The following is an 18940-nucleotide window of genomic DNA, read 5'->3' as shown; positions in this document are numbered from 1 at the left end:
TGTTCCCTCTCACTTCAACACCATGTAGGAGATAACAAGAGCCAATTTCATTGCTTCTGTTCCTTTCATACCAAGACTTGAACAAAGAAAAACAAAACCCCTTGATTCAAACAATTAGACAAAGCAACAGTAGATGCAGCAGCAGCAGCAGCCCAGAAGTTATACTTTCCCCACTGTGCCTCACACAGCAATGACGATATCAAGACTGAATAGTAAGAAAGCAGCCACTCAACCTACTGTATGCTGTCCCCTTTTCGTCACAGATGCCTTGGTGCTTGAGTATTATACAGTCATGCCTCAAAACTCCAAGATGTACTTCACAATTACTTCATTTCAATTTCAGATGTTTTAAGGCAGTGGTTCTCAACCTTTTTAATGCCGCGACCCCAACCGTCGTAAGTCGAGGACTAAACTGGTCGTAAGTCGAGGACTAAACCGGTCGTAAGTCGAGGACTGAACCGGTCGTAAGTCGAGGACTACCCAACCGGTCGTAAGTCAAGGACTTTCCCTGCCCGGGAGCGCCGCGCATGCGTGGTTCCGCCCCCTGCGCTGGCCGAGGCGTAGCTGGCAAGCGGCAGAGACAGAGCAGGCCGACCACCAGCTGGCCCAGCCCAAGGGAGGTAAGGCACCTGCCGGAAAAGGGGAAAAAATGGCGGACAAAAAAAATGGCGGACAGCCTTGCTTGGCGACCCCCGTGAAATGGTCGATCGACCCCAAATGGGGTCCCGACCCACAGGTTGAGAACCACTGTTTTAAGGTATCGTGGTACTTCCCAATGTTTCAAGACATCAACCAGCTGCTTACCAAGTAGGTAGGTCCATATAAACAGTGCCACTGCTACAGATATTTTCAAAATGACATAGAATTTCCTTCATGGGGAATTTGGATTTCTAAAGGTTCATCTGAATCATTCAATATTTCCAGAGTATAGAAAGAAGAAACCTTCTTTCTATACTCTCTCCAATCATTAGTCTGATTAGCATATTAGCATCCCTTTCAAGTGTATGTACNGTAGGTCCATATAAACAGTGCCACTGCTACAGATATTTTCAAAATGACATAGAATTTCCTTCATGGGGAATTTGGATTTCTAAAGGTTCATCTGAATCATTCAATATTTCCAGAGTATAGAAAGAAGAAACCTTCTTTCTATACTCTCTCCAATCATTAGTCTGATTAGCATATTAGCATCCCTTTCAAGTGTATGTACATGTACCTATTGTCCCGTCTTATCCAAACTTTTTAAAACACAAATACTTAGCTCACTACTCCCAATATGCTGTCCTTTTCTTTTTTCCGGCATTAGTCCCAGAAAAATCAGAAAAATTCTTCTGGTTTTCATAGTGGCCCACTGCAAATAAATAGTACACATATAACCTTAGATATATGATCTTGTTACATATCCTTCCTTTCAACAGAGTAAATGAAACATCAGTCAAATAGTCCAGTTATCTATGCTTCTGCATCAACCATGAGCGAAGTCTGCGCTTTTCCAGTTACATTGTGCAATCCCCAGTATCTGGGAATATAGCAGGTATGTCTTCCCTATCAGATATGAACAAACAAACTGGAGTTCAAGGTAATCAGAGTAGCACTCTACAAATTTGAGAAATCATTTCAATGTCATTCAGGCTGCACAAAACTTTCAAGACAAACTTCAGATAGTTAAATAATCTAGCAGATTAGGAACAGATTAATTGAAGCAGGAAACTGAATCAGGTGGCTTGAAGTACTTTGTTCTTTTTCAAAATCCTGTGCAGATTTGCTTAAGGGATTCTGCTGATTTTAGTTTTATAGTATTGCAACTTCGTTTTTGTATGTGGGAAATATTGAGAGGAGTCGAGTGGCATAATGGACTCTCTGGCACTAATAGAACTCATAAAACTTTCTACCATGAGAATTCTTTTTGGGGTGGTAACATTGATATAGGCTTTATTCACTTTTTTTAGCATTTAAGATCTTGAATTGTCTTTTTCCCCTTCTTTACTAATGGAGTTTTATAACCTTTGAAGGTCCTGTGAACATAAGTAGGGGTCATGTCTTGAGTATGGTTTGAAGCTTGGCTAGTTCAATACACATTCTTAAATATAAAATGTACTGAGAGAGGGTTCTTCACAGAGAGAAAAGCTTATCAATGAGGTCCAATTGTCAACATCATCACCTAACAGCAATTCAATGATTGTTGTTCTGAGCACTGGTCAGAAAAATTCAAATGTGGTCTGTCCAGCCAATTACTCTACTGCAGCTAGTGATAAGGGGTCTTCCTAGGAGGGGCCAAGTTTGCCAATCAGCTAACCAGTCTTCCTGGCATCCCAGAAAGCCCTGTGAGCAGATGCAAAGAAACCCAAGCCATTTCACAAGTGCAATGCTAACTCTTCAGTGTCATGTCAAGTTGAACACTGCAAACAAAAAAAAAGCAGCATGTAGGAGTATTACAGCTCTCTCTTCATTAACTAAGCTATTACCTTAGTCACTTTTTCAACTATTGCTTTGTTGAACTACATATCCAGGGCTGTAACAGAATCTTTACTCTCTTCCTTCATGAAGGATTACAAGCTTAATTCAACTGTCTTGGTGGTATTTCAGCAGAAGTGTTCTGCAATATATAGAATCTCTTTGTTTGCAATTTTGCTAAGAAATGCAATGCAGAAATAAATTGGCAACCAGTGCAGCTAGCAAAGCAAAGGTATAACCTGGTCATATAAGGCACATTTTGAGTGACTAGGCACTTTCTGATCTGAGCAAATTGTCACAATTCAAATACAGCTGGTTTTGAAAATAGACAAAATATCCCATATAAAACTTGGAAAACTGTCAGCTACTATTAAATATTTTCCAATTCCCTTTTACAAGATTTTTTTCTTTTAGAGTAGCAATCTACTGCTAAGTTGCTATGTATTTTTTGATGGTTTTGGAATTCAGAAATTCATTGAAACTGCCTTGTAGGAATTAAGAACTTTAGTCAGACATTTTGTTACAGTATTGTTGTTAATCCTTTCTATCCTGTTGCAATTTATATCCTGTTGCAACCTTGAAGGTCATACTGGTGGATATTATTTCATAAGATTATTACTTCTCACGAATGAAGACAAGTTTACGTGTCCCAGGATAATGATGCAAAGTCAAATCTGGGTTGGTCATTGGGACCAGAAATTTAGTCTTCCAAGTTTTTGGATCGTGCCAGAACCCATCATCAGTATGTGCTTTGGGCTACTCTGAAAGTCGTGTTTATGTGGTACTTAGGAGCCGAGGGCTTATCAGCACAAGGAAACAGCAGTCTATTGCCAGCCATCAACACACCAATCAGACAATGGGAAGGCACACATAAACACTAATTACAGAATAACCCAAAGCATATATTCCAGGAGAGAGAAGTTTCCTGAAGATGGGCTCCAACAAGCGTCCGAAAGGTGGGATGAGTAAATCTCTGGTCCCTGTGACCAATCCAGATTCAACCTTGCATTATTACCTTTGTTTAATCTCTTAGCTTCTAGTACATAATGAGTAGCTTGTAAATGGGCAGATGAGAGCTACATTCAATTTTATGTGTTAATCCAAAAACCATCTACAAAAAGTGAGTAAGTAGACAATGCAGCAAATGAAAATATGATTCCTGGCTAACTTGTTGGAAAGAAAAGAGCTTGAGGATAGAATGGAACTGTGGTAGTGTTTCCTTCATATCACATTTAAGTAGCCTAGCTTTATCCTTCACCACTTTCCTGATAACTGCAAAGAAGGAAAAAAGGAGTATCTTTTCTTTTTTTTACTACACAACTTTATGGAAGACAATCAAGACTAAACTATATAAGAATTCTATTTGGTAAAGTTCAATGAACATAGTATCCACAATAAATCCTACTCTCTGTAAGCAACAGCCAAGTAGAGTATTTTCACATTCTAAATAAAAAAGCACAATGAACTACATTCTCTTTTTGACATTTCAAGCTCCCACATGTAACCTATTTTACTAAGTTCAGAAATTCACATCTTTGTTCTATAAGTGCCTACACCACCATTCACAAGACATCTCAATAAATTAAATGAACCTCAATATCCCACTCTAACTTGTAGCAAATAATAAAATAAAGGGATACATCTAATTCTAATACTTTGGCAACATTGTACCAAGCATTCTCCCAAATTATTTCCAAACGTTCTACTGAATAAACATAGCTCTATTCTAGAAAATATTAGCAGTAAACTTGGATTTATTTTAGAACTGGGTCATTACAGGTTTCACAATGATGAGACAGCAGAATAGTGTAAACACAATTATAGAAAACAGCACTTGGGCACAAGCTTGCACAAACAGAATCCAATTATTGAATCTGATATTTGCAAAGAATGAAAACAGAGCTTACACGAGTCAAAGGAGGCCTGGACTCACAGAATGACTTAAGCTACAAAACTGATGACTGTTTTATATTTATACAAAAGTAGTGATTATTTTATTTATATAAAACGTAAAATCTCGCAGTGCTTGTGCACAACTCAAGGTAGCTAAATAATGAAAACATGCAATAACATTTCAGAAGGAAAAGTTTTTTTAAAAAAACGCTACAAGTTTAATGGATTGGATAGGTCAGATAAATTAAGGGCATCTCATTAAAATTACACATTTATGCTTTCTTGCCTAAACAACATTTTTACTAAATAATGATTCACTATGGGAGTCCACTGCCAACCTAACCTTCTGGGATGGCAGCCAATTAATCTGGTGGAAATACCAAACTTCACAAACATAGGACTCATCTTCGCATCTCGCTTGCCACGGCATTTCATTAATGCTTTTTTCAGTTCATGTCCACTGAATGTCACCTCCATCTCATTGTCAGCACACAGTCCAGGAGCATATGTAATTTTTCTCTCAGAACAAGACTTTACATGCAGACAATTTGGGGAAACTTAAGATAAACTTAAGCCACCCAGAGTTGCTTGCTAGTGTGATGGGCGCCATATAAATTTAATAAACAAATAAATAAAATAAACTTGAAGAAATAGGTATCAGAAGAAAAAAGGAAATAAAGCTAAAGGCACAATGGTATATAGGGAGTTCTCTGGTTCAGGTTTCTTTTGCTGCCCATTGAGGCATACATTTTGGTGGGAGGTATGGATTTATAGAGGTATATATCAATCTTTTATTTTTTTGACAGGACTATCAATCTCCCAGAAGATTGATATCTTATGAAATGAAATCATGGATATTGCCATCTAAAGGTCATTGCACAAAAGCGGCATATATTAAAAATAAAAGTTATTTATGTTTTATACGTGTAAGCTTTTAAAATCTGTGTGTACTGTATGTAGCATATATACTTCCATTCGATGCTTGTGCTGACTCTCTTCATTTCTACAACTTCCCTTTCCTTTGGGAGAAACTAATGATTAAACTTCAAAACCCTCCTTCCTTGGGCTACACTACCCTGCTAATCAAAGCCAATGCAAGAATTTGTGGTTGTTTTTTTTAAATACTGGGATCTTAACACACATACCAACAATGCACACTTCCTTTCTTACTAAACTAATCCTATGCAGGCTTCCTCAGGAGTAAGAGCCACCTAACACCATTCTATGTAGCACAGAGACTTAACACAGGATAAGGATAGGTGTTTTCCCTATGCAGAAAAAGCATCCTAGCTATCATCTGCTTAGGTTAACATGCATCTTTTTAATAAACTATATGTCAAAAAGTAATATATGAAAGTTATTACTGAGATTATTTCTGAATATTCCTATCCAGATTCATAACTTATTTTCCTCTGCCTATCTCTGGGCCTTATAAATTCCCTTACCTCCTGGATGTTCTTCTCATTTCCTACTTTTCTTTAAGAATTTGCCAAATAAAATACCTACCTCTTTATCTTGTTTATGTCTAGACACTAGATTTTAATTTCTTTCACTAAACTGCTCTAACAGTCAAGACTGTCCACAAGAGACCACGTAATTAGCTGACGTGACCAGATTTTGGATTTAATGTTCTTCATAATGTTTTCCACATAATCTTCTGAAAGTTTATTGTCTATAAATAATACATTAAAATGAAAGGTCTTATTAACACATTAAATACACTTCGAGCCAGAATTAGAGTTGATCTGATTTTTCCAGTTCAGATAAATAAGCGTTTTGTTTTTCAGACAGCTTGTCACAAATTCTATGTAGCACTTATGTCCACAATCACTTTTGTTAATTATGTAATCACCCTACCAGTCCCTCTAAGATTTCTCAGTGACCTTCAATACCATCAACCTCCAGTTAGTCCAGAATGCAGCCGCGCGGGCGGTGTTGGGAGGGACTCGTCGCTCCCATGTAACGCCGTTACTGCGCGAGCTGCACTGGCTGCCGGTGGCTTTCCGGGTGCGCTTCAAGGTGTTGATTATCACCTTCAAAGCGCTCCATGGCATCGGACCTGGATATCTCCGAGACCGCCTTCTGCCTCAGATTACCTCCCATTGGCCGGTACGCTCCCACAGAGTGGGTCTCCTCAGGGTGCTGTCAGCCAGACAGTGCCGGCTGGCGACCCCCAGGGGGAGGGCCTTCTCGGTGGGAGCTCCCACCCTATGGAACAAACTACCCCCAGAGATCAGGGTGATCCCGGATCTCCCTTCCTTCCGCCGCGCCCTCAAGACATGGCTATTTCAGCTAGCAGGACTGGCCTAAGGGGTAATTTTTAGCTGGGTTTTATAAAAAATTTTAAAATAACAAAGGCCAAATTAATATTTCCTTTTAATTATGTTTTTAATGATAGTATTTTTGTACTTTTGTATTTGTTTTTATTAGGCTGTTAGCCGCCCTGAGTCCGCAAGGAGAAGGGCGGGGTAAAAATACAATAAATAAAATAAATAAATAAATAAACCATGGTATTCTTCCAGATAATCTGTGATGGTTGAGAATTGGGTACACTTCACTGGTTTGCTTCCTTCTGAAGTGGATGGTTCCAATTGATTGCATGGGAGATAATCAAGTCCACTCCAACCTCTCCCTTTATCTAGTATCTATATGAAGCTACTTGGCAGAAAGCTATGGCCAAGAAGGACTTTACCCCCTGTCAGCCACAGCAGAAGGTACGGCAGCAGTCTGTCATTAGCTCATCATCTCATAGGTGAACTATTAGAATATGCCCTACATAGGACTGTCCTTGAAAGCCACAAAGTTAAAATGTAGCGCTCCATATGTTAATCATGGAACTGCATTGGTTGCTAATGTTTCCAGGTGCAATTCAAGATGCTTTAAAGCCCTCCATGACTTAAGACTGGCTAATACAGGGGTGTCAAACTGCCGGCCAGCGGACCGGACGTGTCATGCAGAAGCCGCGCCCACCCCATTGCCGGCAATGGCAAAACCGTCCCGATACGTTGCACGACGTCACGTGACATTGTGAGTTTGACATGTCTGGGCTAATATATGAGGCTTTCTCCAAAAAGAGTCAGTCTGTGCAAGAGCTGTCACTACAGAGTACTTGCTGAAAGACCCCACTCCCCATAAGTGCAATGATAAATGATTTGGAGGCAAGCTTTCTCCTCCTACTAAGAGAGCACCCTCAATTTTTAACATTTAAGAAGGTTTTAAAACAGGGCTTTTTCAACACTTACTTAGGAACCTTTAGAAGTTCCTGTGTGCACGGGATGTATTTTTGACTTAGTGACATATAGGATTACGGCTTCTATGATTATAATTGGTTTTCAACATTGTTTAATTACGTATTTGTTTTCTGAGGCTTGTAGGCTATTTAAAGTCTAAAGACAGACATAGCATGAAATCAATTTTATAAGTACATAAATCTTGCATAAAACAAATGTTAAGGATACTCTAATCCTGAGTGAATATCAATAGAAGTAAAGGGAAAAAAATTGAAAATAAGAAGATTTCGGATGTGACAAGAAGGAAAATGCTATTAAGATATGAAAATGAGTAAAATGCAGGAAAGGAAGGAAGAGAGATAAGACATATCAGAAATGGAAATAATTAGCCAGAACGTGTAGCAGTAAAAATGAATTAGAAAACAAGAATTCAGAATGAGAAATCATAAGCCAAGTCACAATAGTTACAATAATCAAATCCAGTCAACTTGAGAAATTAAGCAGATTCTTTTGTGATATTAATCAAGAGAAAGGAAAATTAAAGATACTTAAAAGACTCAAGAAGCAATGAAAAATAAACTTCAGAATCAAATAATAAACAATATTTACAGAAAAATAGACATATTTTAAAGTAGTTTTAGATAAATTCAGGGAAACGGGAAGAAATACTTCTAATTACACATTAATTAAACTGTGACTGCACAGTTAATGCAGGTAGTCCTCAACATATGACCACAATTGAGCCCAAAATTAATGTTGCTAAATGAGACATTTGTTAAGTATGTTTTGCCCCATTTTACGACCTTTCTTGCCACAGTTGTTAAGTGAATCATTGCAGTTGTTAAGTTAATAACAACGCTGTTTAGTGAGTCTGGCTTACCCATTGACTTTGCTTGTCAGGTCACAAAAGATCACCACATGATCCCTGGACACCGCAACCATCATAAATATGAGTCACTTGCCAAGCATCTGAATTTTGATCATGGGACCAGTGGAGATGCTGCAACGGTTGTAAGTGTGAAAAATGGTCATAAGTCACTTTTTCAGTTATGTTGTAACTTTCAACAGTCACCAAATGAACTGCAGTTTGACGCCCCTCGTTTACAGTGTTCAAAAGTATTATTCTCCTCTAGAAAAACTGCTCCTTTATGTCCTGTTCTTTTTTTTTAGAAAAAAATAGCACTACAACTACTAACAGTAATTAATTTACAGTATTTACTATAAAAGCAGATAATACTGCTTTTTACTAAGCAAATACATTTACAAATCAGAAAACAGAAGCTGTATCATGTTCTGCTGTGATTCAAAAGAGAACCACTCCAGTTATCAGGTTAGGCTTGTTTAACTATCTGCTCTATCAAGCTGATTATTTTTTAATATCTTTCCTATTATGAAAATGCTGACATTTTGACTTTCTCCATTTGTTTTCTAAAACCTGTTCACCATTATCTTATATCTTTTACAGAAATAGTTGTCTTTGATAAAAGTTACTTCTTTGATTACTTTTAAACCTTGCCTAAAGAAACTAATTTAAATTATGCATAGCAAAAAATGTTCCACAAAGAATCATTTGTTGAACCAAAACCAGGGAGTATACCACTGAGACTGTCCTCATTACCCTCACAGAATCCTTTGAAAATGTTTCATATTCAGTTGCAACTTCTGTATTTCCTTCTGAGGCTTCCTATTATTCATTTAGGAAAGAAACATTTTACTGCGATAATTCAAGCACTTGATATATTATCATATTAAACCACAGCTGTGCTGACCTAAGACATTTTTGTTCCTGAAGCAGAACCAAAATGGCATCCTCTCCTTGAGCAAGGGCCAATACATTAAAATATATAAATATATCATCTAGGCAACAATTCTCAACTTCATATCTCCCCTTAAATTTTTCCATCTGCATTTTAACTCAATTAAGTTAATTTAATTTAATTGTTTTGCGGTAAAATCAATACAACTCTCATGAGAAAATGCATTTATAGACATAGCTTTATATTTCAAAGCTCATATTCTCTGGAACTCAGAGCAGTTCTGAAACATGCATGAGATGCCTGTATTGTTTTATTGAGAAACAGCTCTGATTTGTAATATAAAAATAGGTGTTTACTATGTTTTAATCTCTCTTCTATACATCTTTGGCAAACAGAGAGCCAGTTTGGTCTCGCGATTAAGGCATCAGGCTAGAAAGCAGGAAACTGTGAGTCCCGCCTTAGGCGGGAAAGACGGTTGGGTGACTTTGGGCCAATCACTCTCTCTCTCAGCCCAATCTACCTCACAAGGTTGTTGTGTTAGCATGGGGAAAATATGAGGCAGGAGGAGTATTAAGTATGTTTGCCACCTTGAGTTACTTATAGAAATAAAGATAGTATAAATAAAACAAAGCAACCATAAAACTGCTGAAACCTTGGATGCACCTCCTTTTATCTCTAGATAAAGAATTGTAATTTTGGTGCAGCTTCTTGATACATAATCTTGCACGTTTGTTAGCTTCTCACAACCTTGATACATAGCCATGCACGTTTGTTAGCTTCTCACAACCTTTCATATGTTGCTGGGGTATTGGGGGAAGACCTATATACACATAGGTATACCCATATACATATCATGATTGCATCAATAATTATATCATAACGAATACTGATGGAACTAATGTTAATTTGTGTTGCAAAATAATACCCAATCTGGCTGCATCATAAGGAACAAATCCCATAGCTGTTTTCTTTACAGATAGTACAAAACTAGTATTTCCATTATCAGAAAGCCTGATTCCATTGTCAGCACCTTAACTTGACAATCTCAGCATACTCTTCTTGCTGCTGTCTTTAAAAACTTTCCAAAGGTTTGTGTAAAATGTAAAATTGGTGCAAAATAATGGGATCTCATGAAATCTATATGGAAATGACTGCGATGGTTAATAGACAGCACCCAAAATGGCAAAACAGAATTGCTCAAGTTTGTTGTTTACCATTCTATAGGATGAAAGAAGCTACCTTACACTGCATCAGATCACTTGTTCTATCTAGCTCAGTATTGCCTTATTTTGATTGGCAGTGGGTCTCCAGGATTCCAGGCTGAGGCTCCTTCCAGTTTTAGCTGGAAATTCAAAGGAATGGAAGAGAGAGGGCTTTCTGTACAATAAATGCACTATAAGTGAACAAAGCTTCCTTCCTTTTGATTGCAAAGATAACAAAAGTGAACTAACCCTATTGTAATATCCACAAATTATAAATAGAACATTTAAAACAAAAAAATTGTATCACTGTAGCTTAATAGAATCAAGTACTTTCTTTTTTTAAAAAACAATAATGTATATTTAAATTGCATATTATGAAGAAACCTCCCTGATGAATGGAAAACTGACATATAAAGCAAAGCAGAAGATCAGTAACCACAGTAGATTAATAGGGTACAGACCTGAAATATTTTCATCTGCTTAACATTTTACTTTCAAAAGCTGGAAAGATTTGATTCCTAAACTCTGGGGAATGCATTTGTCATTTTTGTCTTATTACAAATAGTTTAATTTCAAGTTTCAAAAAAATGATTCCTCTATATTCTTTATCAATCTAATCCTTTGATTGTATTCAGGACAGTTTTATTTTATTAAAAGATTTCACTTTAAGCTCACCACCTGAGACCCTTACTATCCCTCACAGTTCCAATTTCTTATGACAGGAACAGATGCACCTCCTTATGCTTTGCTTGATTTATTCCTAAATATGGACATCAGTGTTCCAGCCAAATGACTACTTGCCTCCTGTCCTAAATATCTGCTGCTACTCAACATTAGCCCTTTGCAATTCCATTAAGTATAACTATTTGGATTTCTCTGGTGTCCCTGCATTGTTTACAAGAGTGGTAGAGCAATGTTACTATTCAAGGGAAACATGAGCAATGTTACTATTCAAGGGAAATGTGAGTTGAAGTCTTTTCCTCAGGTTACCATATTTGGGCTACAAATATCCAGATGACTGGTTGTTAAAAACAAAAGGATACAGAAAGCTTTATTCGCCATCATCTAGTGCAGGGGTAGGCAACCTTGGCTCTTCTATGACTCGTGGACTTCAACTCCCAGAATTCCTGAGCCAGCAAGCCAAGGTTGCCTACCCCTGATCTAGTGATTATCTGGATTTGTTGCAACCTGGATATAGTAGTGCTAACTTGGGGGTAGGGGTACACAAATTTCTCTTGTTTCACTCCACCCACAGTATTAAGCTAACTCCAGAGCTGATGGACTAACAATAAGATTACACTGTGATTATCCAATGCTACATTTTCTGCTTTCCAAATTCAAAACACCAAAGAATTTCATTCCTGCAAACAGGAAGGTTTGAAAGGGTAGATTTTTTTTCCTAAAGATAAATATATTATTCTGATCAAGTTATCAGCCCTAGTACACTGTATCTTCCCAAAGACCACAGGATCTTATTTTCAGAAAGTATTACTATATTGTAATGACTACACAATCAAATCATTCAATTCTGGGTGAAGTAAAGCCAGATTGATCACTGGAAGTATTACTAATAAAGCTAAAGATTAAATAACTTGGACACATTGTATAACGCAAAGGCAAGATCAGGAGAAAACATGACAATCTAAAAAAATAAGATAATTTTTAAAAAGAGTGGTTGGAATGTTTATGGCTAGATAAAATCACTTGAACTCAAAAAAAGCAGGTACTGACAGAGAAATTATGTCAATACATTAAATCACAAAACCTCAGAAATAGATAAATGGGTGAATAACATATTATACCTTGCTTTCAAAGAGTTTTGGTATATTATAAAAATAACATTTTACAGTAACCACATAAACAGTTTCATAAGGTAAAGTCTTTGTTCTTAAATAACTTTAGTATCTTCAATTAAATATCTCTATAATGAAAGGCAATTGGCTTTGTATTTTTTTTTAACAAAAATTATCAACAGATAATATTCTCAAAAAAGTCATGTAAGATGCATGTGAAAATGTTCTATTCTGAAGAAAGAATAGTTAGAGAAAAGGAATAAAGTTCTTTTTACAATCATATTCCTGAACATTCCCTTAATATTTAATATCTCAGCTATGCACAAAATCTAAATATAAACCGCTAGATATTTGCTTATTTTAAACTAAACACTGAACCTATACTGAGACATAATGTATTCAAACCAGAACACACATTTACTGTAGCAATATTGTTTTACCAATTACATTTCGTTAGGCAACAGAAATCTAAACACAACTTCACACATTACATTTTTGGGGGAATATCTATTTCATACAAGTCAGTAAAATTATAATGTGACTACATGCATACAAAGATTATTCATAACAACACATTTGAAGCTTATTACACACTATCGCCATTCAATTTTGATAGATATCAAAATTCAATGATGAAGCCAATAAAATTATATTTTCTTGCCTCAGTCAAATCTTACCCACAGGAAAGTATCATAATGTTAGCTCCATATATTCCTAAGACACACAAAAGTTTACCAATGAAATTGGTTAAGAGGTCAGCATCTAGTCATAAGTCACTTCCTGACAGCCACCTGCTTCTAATGCAGGTCTGCACAACAAGCGGTCTGCCAAGCAGACGTGTATGATCCTCCGGGGTTTTATCAAGACAATAAATTCACCCCCACCCCAAAAGACATACTGCTGAAGTCCTCCCAGCCTCACCGCTGAGTCTCCTCCAGCACAGCCACTGTTCTGCTAGCTACAGAACAGCTGACTATCATCCCAGGTATCTCTTTGTGGCCCCGTGATTATTTTTAATTAATCGGTGAGGTTCTTCCCTAAGATTTGCAAGCCTCCTCTAATGTATAAGACCTTGGAGAGTCCTTCTGAGTTATCTGCATACAGCAGAGAGAAAAATGTGTCCCATATTTTATGACGGTGGAGAGATGGGCCTTGTGGCTCTTATAATATTCTCTGGCATGTTAAAATGAAGTTGGAAACTTCACTTTTAAGGATAAAAGTGACTTTCATTGTTTCCAGGTACTTCCAGAGTCTAGTTTGAGGGCTAAGACTCTAATTGTAGACAGAGGGCCAAGGGAAGGGTAGACTCGGTTTTTGAGCACAAATACTGGTAATCTAGGCCAAACAGTCCTGTCAAGTATCACTTGTCAAGAATCTACTGGCTGCTTCTTTTTCAAATAAAGGTACTGTCTTTTGCAATAATTTCTACAGGGGTAGAACCCGTTTCAGCTTACTAGAGGAATTGACAAATACATTCAATTATTCAGTGCAACAGCCTATGACTATGGAATTATTATTGAATTTATTGAACTATATTATTCTTTTATGTGAATATAAACATGCAATATTTCACTGGCTCTAACTATAGAGATCCAGTCACATTAGGCAAAATTCTGTCTCTCTAAAAAAGTCTTTAATGCTAGGAAAGGTGGAAGGAAAGAGAAGAGGATGACTAGCAGCAAGGTGGGTGGACTCACTTACAGCACTGATGAGTGCATCACTGGGAGATCTGAAAGAACAGATTAGAGACAGATTGCCCATGGAGATATCTGTGTGGTAGCTAGGAGTCAAAAACAATTTGATGGCTAATAGTCAATAAAAACTACAGAAATTATATAAACCAAAATTATATAAGAACAAGGGGGTCTGCAACCTGGGCGTCCTCCTGGATGCTCGGCTGTCTTTAGACGATCATGTGACGGCCGTGGCCAGGGGGGCTTTTCATCAGGCTCACCTGATACGCCAGTTGCGCCCCTTTCTGGATCGGGACGCCCTACGCACAGTCACTCAAGCCCTCGTTTCCCGCCTGGACTATTGCAATGCTCTCTACCTGGAGGCTCCAGCTAGTTCAGAATGCGGCCGCGCGGGGGATTTTGGGGGCCTCTAGATACTCCCATGTAACACCTCTCCTGCGCGAGCTGCACTGGCTGCCGGTGGCCTTCCGGGTGCGCTTCAAGGTGTTGGTAACAACTTTTAAAGTGCTCCATGGCAATGGACCTAGGTATTTGCAAGACCGCCTCCTACCAAATATCTCCCTTAGACCAGTCCGCTCCCACAGAGAGGGCCTCCTTAGGGTGCCGTCGGCCAGTCAATGCCGGCTGGCGACCCCCAGGGGGAGAGCCTTCTCTGTGGCAGCTCCTGCCCTTTGGAATGACCTACCCCCCGACCTACGTACAACTACGGACCTGCGCCTCTTCCGCCGAGCCTTGAAAACCCATCTATTCCATGCGGCTGGCCTGGCGTAGTTTTTGATTGGGCTTTGCTAGGGGTTTTATATGGGGTATTTTAGAGCAGGCTTTTTATTCAATATTTATTGTGATTTTTATTATTGCCTGTTCACCGCCCTGAGTCCCGTAAGGGAGATAGGGCGGTATATAAATTTAAATAATAAAAATAAAATAAATAAATAACAAGCCCAAATAAATTGGAAAGTCACATATTTCCTTTTCTTCCATCTTCCCATCTTCATACCGCAGTTTATGATATATCCAGCACTAATACTAACCTTATCATCAATAAAATGCATCTGAATCTTTTGAAGATGGCGAAGTACAACAGGGTGCACAATTTATCCAAGTTATTCCTCATACTACTAAACTATGTTTTATTACTACATCCAAACAGGGTCAGAAAATTATAAGGATAATCTGCAGCATGGCCATGATCTGATTTCCAAAGGAGATGCTTTAGAGACAAAAATTTTGTCTCTAAATCAGCTAATGCAAGGGCTAACTTTGTAGCTTTGGGGCCAGCCAAATTAGTTTTGAAGTTGGTCTTTTCAAGTGTTCTAATTACAAAAAGTACATGGGGCAGGAAAAGAATAATTATCTATAAGGACAGGAAATTTATTTGCAATTACTACTTAGATAGGAATTTATCAGGCAGGAAGGATGCATATTGTGTTGGAAGAAACAGCAGTTGTGAGACAATTCCCCAAGGATGCTTTTACTGTCTCTTGGAAATGTGATTAATCCAGCCTGTTTTCATGGTAATCTTGGGACCAGTTCGTAATTATAGGTAGATGGGATAGAAAAACAGAGCTGACAAGCGATTTCTTCATCACATATACATATTGCCACCAAAGTATATCAAATTCTCATCGTGCTAAAGAAAATATTGTCTAGATTAACACACCAGAGTTTCAAAAAGAAAAATGATGCTTAAGTAATCACCTGGTCATGTTTTCATAGAATTTAACATAAGCATTAGCCACAGCTTTGTGATTTCAGCAAATAAAACATCAGCCAGCATTTCTGTGGAAGTTTAACAAGGAGTCATTCCTTTTCCTAACTAAGTAAAGAAGCTTTTAACAAGAGAAAGTGGCACTCTTATGTCTAAAACAGAAATGACAAACCAGTCCCTTTATATACATGATTAGTTCCAGAAACATCAACATTCAATTTTCTTCATTCATTCAGGTTATTTTAAAGCTGAATTCATTCAAGTCTAAACAAACCAATGATTTTTTTCCCCATTATTATTCCATTATTCTCACTCAAGTATGTAATCTTACTCACCTCCATAGGACTTCTGAATAAGCATGTACAAGCCTGTCATCCTATATGTAGCACATTCTACAATTAAAATAATACAGCCTGCTACTGTATAAAGAATAGGATTTATCACTTTGAAAATATCATATACTAGGCAACCCATGATCTGTTGGGTCATTCTTTCAGATATATTTCCTCATCTAAACGGAGCAACAGAATGACCACGGGAAGCAAATAAGCAGTGGGATCAGGAGCAATTTCTGATTTCCTACTGGCTTCCCCACTGACTTTGCTTGTGGGAAGCTGGCAGGGACCATTGGAAATCATTCGTCCTCCTTGCCTGACCTGCAGAACGGCCTGCCACTTTGCTTGGAGAGGGAGAGTAATGGAATGGCCATGGGTGGGCAAAAGAGTAGTGTTAACAGACTTCTGATTTCCTGCTGGCTTCCAAACTGATATTATTTGTGGGAAGCTGGCACAAAAATCACTCCTCTTCCTTCTCAGTTACCCTGCAGAACTCCTGCAACTTTACTGGAGTGAGGGGAACAAAGGGAACTATAAGTAAGTAAAACCATACCCTACTCTCCATCCTGGCATGTCCCCAAGGGCCCCTCCCTACAAGGAAAGAGAGAGCTCACCCATTGACTGCTGGTGCCCCCCAACCAGCCCAACTCACCAGCAAACCCTCAGCCTTACCTCGTTGCCACTGCCATTAAGAGATTTCAAATTTCAACCTTGGTTCCAAAGTAGCTATACCTTTATTGTGCCACAGACATGATGCTAGCCAACATCGCTCTTTTTAGTTGGGATTGTTACCTCAAACTTCCATTTCCCCCAATTGAAAGTTACAAATAAACAGATCCAAGAGTTGTAGTAGCATATACCGTAGGTATCTCAGCATGACATTATAAATGGTGTTTTACTTCTCTGAAATAATTACTTCTCGGTGTCGCCCTGCTAAATTTAGTAGAGTTGAGTTCAGAATAGTACAGAACAGCGGCATAAAATAAGGCCTACTCAAAGGCCCTACGATTTGGCAGACCTCCTAAAATTTGCTGATATCAAACACAGAATAAGGATTAATATGTATTTGTTTTAAGCCCTGTAGCCCAGACAAGTAGCTTGCCCTTTGTAAAGCCCAGAGCATAAGGGGTTAATCCTAGGGGGAGTGTGTGTCTATGCATAACGGGGAGGGGGGGGAGAGGGAGGAAGGATGGAGCCAATGAAAACACTGAGCTATAGTTAGCTCCGGGAGGATAAACTCTGGAGATTGTTCCAGCAAGGCTTTCACAGATGACACATGCACTTTGTCCCCAGCGCCTACTGCATTTAAGCCCAGACCAGACATTTGACGCGGCTTACCTGAAGTTCGCACCAAGCAACCTCGACCCACGTTTCCGTGTCGAGCCCCTTATAGACCGTTTTGAAAGATCCTCTGCCAAGTTCAATGTCAAACTTTAGAAACCTGCCGTCGGGGGAGGTGGCCACCGCTTTCATATCGGCCTCCTCCTCCTCCTCTTCGGCCTCCTCTTTCTTGGACTTGCTCTGATCCTTGGAAGATTCGGGCACCTCTTTTTTCCCGGCATCCTCCTTGCCGCCGCCGCCAACGCCGCCGCCTTCCTTCGCCTGGTCACCTGCCGGGAGCCTCTCGGCGGCCGCCTCCTTCACCTGGCCGGCCGGCTCCTCTACCGGCCGCGTCTCCTCCACCACCACGGGCCTCTGCCCCGCTTTCACCCTCTCCGCGATTATCCGCCTGGTTTTGGAGAGGAAGAGGACCTTCTTCGGCGGCGGCTGCTGCTGCTGCTCCGGCTCGGCGGGCTCAAAGGGGATTTCCTCCTGATCGGAATCCACCACACTCCTCCGCAGAAAGCGCTGGTGGGCTGTTTTGGGATCTTTGGCGTAAGGCACGCGGGGAAAGGGGGCGGGGGCCGCGGCTCTGCCTCCTCTCGGCACTGCAGCAGGATCCACGCCGCCGCCGCCGCCTCGACTAGCGCTGCCTGGCCCTTCATCCATATTCATGTCCTTTCCCCCCGCAGGAGCCGGTGGGCGAGCGGCGGCCGCTGGGAGACCGGCGGCTTCTGCTACACCAGCAGTTGGTAACTCGCCGCCGCTGCTGCCGCCGCCGCCGCCTCCTCCCCTCCGCGGAGGGGCTGTGCTGGCATCGCCCCCAGTTTCCATTACAAGCGAGCTTTCGGCGGCTGCTGGAAAAGATGGTGCCGCTCCTCGCGCCTCCCGAGATGCTGTCCCCGCTTTGTGGCAGTCATCACGGTGCATCCTCGTGCGGAAACTCAGCCGAGGCAGCTGCGAGGCAAAACAAAAGCAAAAAGGCGCTCGGATCTGACGTGGCTGCCCGACTCACCTGGCCAAGAAGGCGGCGGCCGCCGTCACCTGCCCGGGAGCTTCTGCCCGCTCCTCCCTTCCTCTCCCGCTAAACCACCCCGGGGAACGGGATTCTTGCCCGGTCCCGTCTGCCTCCGAATGCCCTCTCCGCCTCTCCTCTCCTCCCGCCCCGCCCCGCGGGGAACGGAGAGCTAAAATACAAGCCCTTCGGCGCCTGGTTCTCCGCGAGTGTTTGGCGAGGCCGAGGGCGAGGAAGCCTCTTATGGAGCGGCGAGGTGAGCGTCTTCAAGGGAAACCGAGTGACTGCAGTCCCACCCCCAGGATGAATTGTCCGACTCAAATGCAGGTCGCCCCGCCTTTCTAAGGCTAGTTCAGAGCCTCCCCCCCCCCAAAAAAAACCCCCCAGGCACCGGCCGCCGAGGCTCACCCCACAGAAGCCCAGCCTCTCGAGGGTCTTTTCCAACGCGTCCCCGCCCCTCTCCGGCTATCCCTCAAGTCTCCCTTTTCTCCCAGTCCTTTTCACAGGGAAACCCGGTTTCCCCCGGCCTGTTTTCCCGC

The 18940-nt window shown here is 40.3% G+C and overlaps 1 protein-coding gene across 1 annotated transcript in view; it reads right to left on the bottom strand.

Moving 5' to 3' along the window:
* WNK2 (WNK lysine deficient protein kinase 2) overlaps window positions 1–18316 on the bottom strand; it is a 106014-nt gene extending 87698 nt beyond the window's left edge. Inside the window, exon 1 of the mRNA XM_029284461.1 lies at window positions 17405–18316. Coding sequence (XP_029140294.1) covers window positions 17405–18316 — 912 coding nt within the window. The remainder of the gene's footprint in view (window positions 1–17404) is intronic.
* Window positions 18317–18940: the final 624 nt, after the last annotated feature.

This window comes from Protobothrops mucrosquamatus, unplaced genomic scaffold, assembly GCF_001527695.2.
Source record: "Protobothrops mucrosquamatus isolate PMUCROS unplaced genomic scaffold, P.Mucros_1.0 scaffold617, whole genome shotgun sequence".
Taxonomy (NCBI): Eukaryota; Metazoa; Chordata; class Lepidosauria; order Squamata; family Viperidae; genus Protobothrops; species Protobothrops mucrosquamatus.
Note: the sequence above shows the minus strand (reverse complement) of the source record. Positions and strands in the feature narration are given on the sequence as shown.